This window comes from Emiliania huxleyi, assembly GCF_000372725.1.
Source record: "Emiliania huxleyi CCMP1516 unplaced genomic scaffold EMIHUscaffold_263, whole genome shotgun sequence".
In the NCBI taxonomy this organism is placed as follows: domain Eukaryota; phylum Haptophyta; order Isochrysidales; family Noelaerhabdaceae; genus Emiliania; species Emiliania huxleyi.
In genome coordinates, this window is record NW_005200063.1 from 147,828 (window position 1) to 150,578 (window position 2,751).

At 71.5% G+C, this 2,751-nt stretch overlaps 1 protein-coding gene across 1 annotated transcript in view; it reads right to left on the reverse strand.

The window, feature by feature from the left end:
- EMIHUDRAFT_115764 (hypothetical protein) overlaps positions 1–2,620 on the reverse strand; it is a gene marked incomplete at both ends in the record, with an annotated part of 4,513 nt that extends 1,893 nt beyond the window's left edge. Inside the window, 2 exons of the mRNA XM_005777279.1 lie at positions 110–148; positions 188–2,620. Coding sequence (XP_005777336.1) covers positions 110–148; positions 188–2,620 — 2,472 coding nt within the window. The remainder of the gene's footprint in view (positions 1–109; positions 149–187) is intronic.
- Positions 2,621–2,751: the final 131 nt, after the last annotated feature.

A 2,751-nucleotide genomic window follows, 5' to 3' on the forward strand; every position in this document is an offset into this window, starting at 1 on the left:
TACTTGGGACGCCCACGCTTAAAGAATGCAACAACAACGACCTAGTCTAGGACTACCGAGTCAACATCACATATGACAACGAATTCGGCTGCAAGTCTCATGATGGCACCGTGCTCGTCATCGCCACACTCAACGCTCTAACCACGACCTATTAACTCAACCAGAACTAGCGTCACGACCAGCACACAAGTGGCGTATCCTTGCCCACGTTCATCGACAACTCAACCGGCTGCACGGACAGCGGCTCGGGCTCGATGCTGTAGTAGCCACGCCCGGAGGCGCCGTCGCGGTGCTCCTTGCCCGGCCGAGGGCCCGTCGGCGTCGGCGCCGCCTCGAAGCCGTCGTCGACGAGGCCGGGCACGAGCGTCTCGTCGTCCGAGAGGCGGCAGTCGCGGCCGCGCACGGCGACATTCACCGAGAGCGGCGGCGCGTCCAGCGTGACCTCGGCGTAGCCGCCCTGCGTGAGCGCCGCCTCGAGCTGGGGAGGCACTTGCCCCGACTCAAAGGAGAGCGAGTGGTAGAACGCCTCCGTCCCGTTGGCGATGCCCTTGCCGGGGTTGATGTTGTCGGTGATCATGCACGGGGCGCCAGCGACAAAGTACTCCCAGAGGCCCGGCTCGTGGGAGCGCGCCGAGGCGAGGTGCGCCGCGTCGATGGTCTCGGCCTGCTTGCCGCGCAGCGTGGTGGGCCACCGCACGAACAGGGAGCCGGTCGCGCGGGCGAGCGCCCTGCCCCTCAGGTCGTTGAAGAAGTCGCGCTTGTACTTTGTCAGCACCATCAGCGGCGCCGCCAGCCACGAGGGGTCCTCCTGCACATCGGCGGGGCTGATGTCGCGGAGGTCGTCCACGAGCCGGCTCGGGACCGGCTGCTCCACAGTCGTGCGGCGCATCTGGCCCAGGTCCGCCGCAAAGCGCTGGTCGCCAGCCGCGCGCATCGAGCGCTCGAGGCGCAGCCGCTGGAAGAGGCGGAAGAGGTCGACGCCGTCCTCCACGTCAACCTCGTCGCCGTTGCGGGCGGGGAGAGCGGGCCTGGCCATGCCCCCGACGTCGCGATCGACGAGGTCCTTGTACATGGCGGTCGCCCTGCACGGCGATAGCTGCCACATGTCGGCGCCCATGAGCACGGGCAGGCCGCCAAAGGGCTCGGTCTTGCACGCGTCGTCCAGGCAGCCGAAGAGAAGCCTCAGCCGCTTGTCGACGATCTTGAAGAAGCCCTCGCCGAGGAAGGAGCCCTCCTCGATGAAGAGGAGGCCAATCTCGTCGGGGTCGCCGATGAGCCCCTCGAGCTTCTGCCGGGCAGAATTGGGGTCGATGGCCGTGCCGCCGCCCTTCCGCTTGGCGTTGAGCCCGCAGAGCGAGTGCAGCGTGACGCCGCGGTGCGGCGCCACCGACACGCCCGTGTACCCCGTCTTGAGGATCCGCCCGAGATGGAAGCGCGCCATCAGCGCCTCGAGCGCCTCCACCACGGCCGACTTGCCGGTGCCGCCCTGCCCCTGCAGCAGAATGTAGAACGAGAGATTGGCTGCGCGGACCAGCTGCCTCGCCTCGGCGCGGCTGCGGCCAGAGTCGAGATGCTGCCTCCGCAGCCGCAGAGTCGACAGGATCGTGTGCAGCGCCGACCGCTGCTCGGGGTTGAGCGGCCGCATCGGCGGCGGCTGCGGCGCGCCGGGCTGGGGCGGATCGTAGAGAGCCTTCCACCCCGCCTTCTCCCGGTCAAAGTCGCCCCACGCCAGTTCGTCCAGCTCCGGCGGCGGCCACACAGGCGCGTCGCCGCCGCCACCGCCGCCACCGCCGCCGCCGCCGCCACCGCCGCCCCACCCCGCTGCCTGGCCCGGGCCGTCTGGCTCAGCGCCCCCCCCCGCCCCTGCATCCGCCGCTGGCTCCCGCTGCTTGAGGCGCTCCCGCAGCGCCTCGATGGGTCTCGTGGGCGCGGGGACGTGCAGCGCCCCCCCGCGGCGCAGCCACGTCGACCGGTGGAGCTGCGGCGGCACCGCCGCCGCAGCGCCGGGCGCGGCGTCGCCAATGGGGCACAGCCGGCTCATGGCAGCTCCGAGGAGCTTGGCCGCGCCCTCCCGCTTCGACGCCGCCGCCAACCGCTTGTCGCGCTCGTCGGCGCGCAGGCCAGCCGCCGCCACGCGAGACGACGTCTCCCGGATCGCCGCTGCAGTCTCGGCGTCAACCTGGCCGTTTGCTGCCGCCGTCAGATCGTCGGCGGCCGCGGCCGCATCGGCGCCGCGCATCTCCCTCCAGATCTGGCCGCTGCGGTTGCGAAACTTTTGCGCCATCGCTCCGAGCTGCGAGTCGACACGGAGCGAGTTCATGACCGTGTCGATGAGGAAGAGGCGGCCGGCGGCCAGCTGGCGCGCAAAGGCCGCGTCGGCGTCGCCCTCGCCGGGCGGTGCGCTCGCCGCCCGCTGCAGCGCGGCGACGTAGGCGTCCCACTCCGCCACGGGCCCGCCGGCCGCGGTGGCGCCGGCGGGCACGGACTGGCCCCACGGCTTGAAGAGCCCCAGGTAGTACTCGGCAAAGACGCGCGCCTGCTTGTTCCAGGACCGCGTGGGCTGCCGGCCACCGAGCTCGGGCGGCGCCCTCGGCGGAGGCTTGCCCGCCAGGACGGGCATCAGAAACTTGGAGCGCGCCAGCAGCCGGTGCGTCGCGGAGAGCGCGTGCTCGTCCAGCAGCCGAAAGAGCTCGTTGCCGTGCCGACCCGCGCCCCCCGCACGCGCCTGCGGAGCGGCGGGAGGGGTCCTCG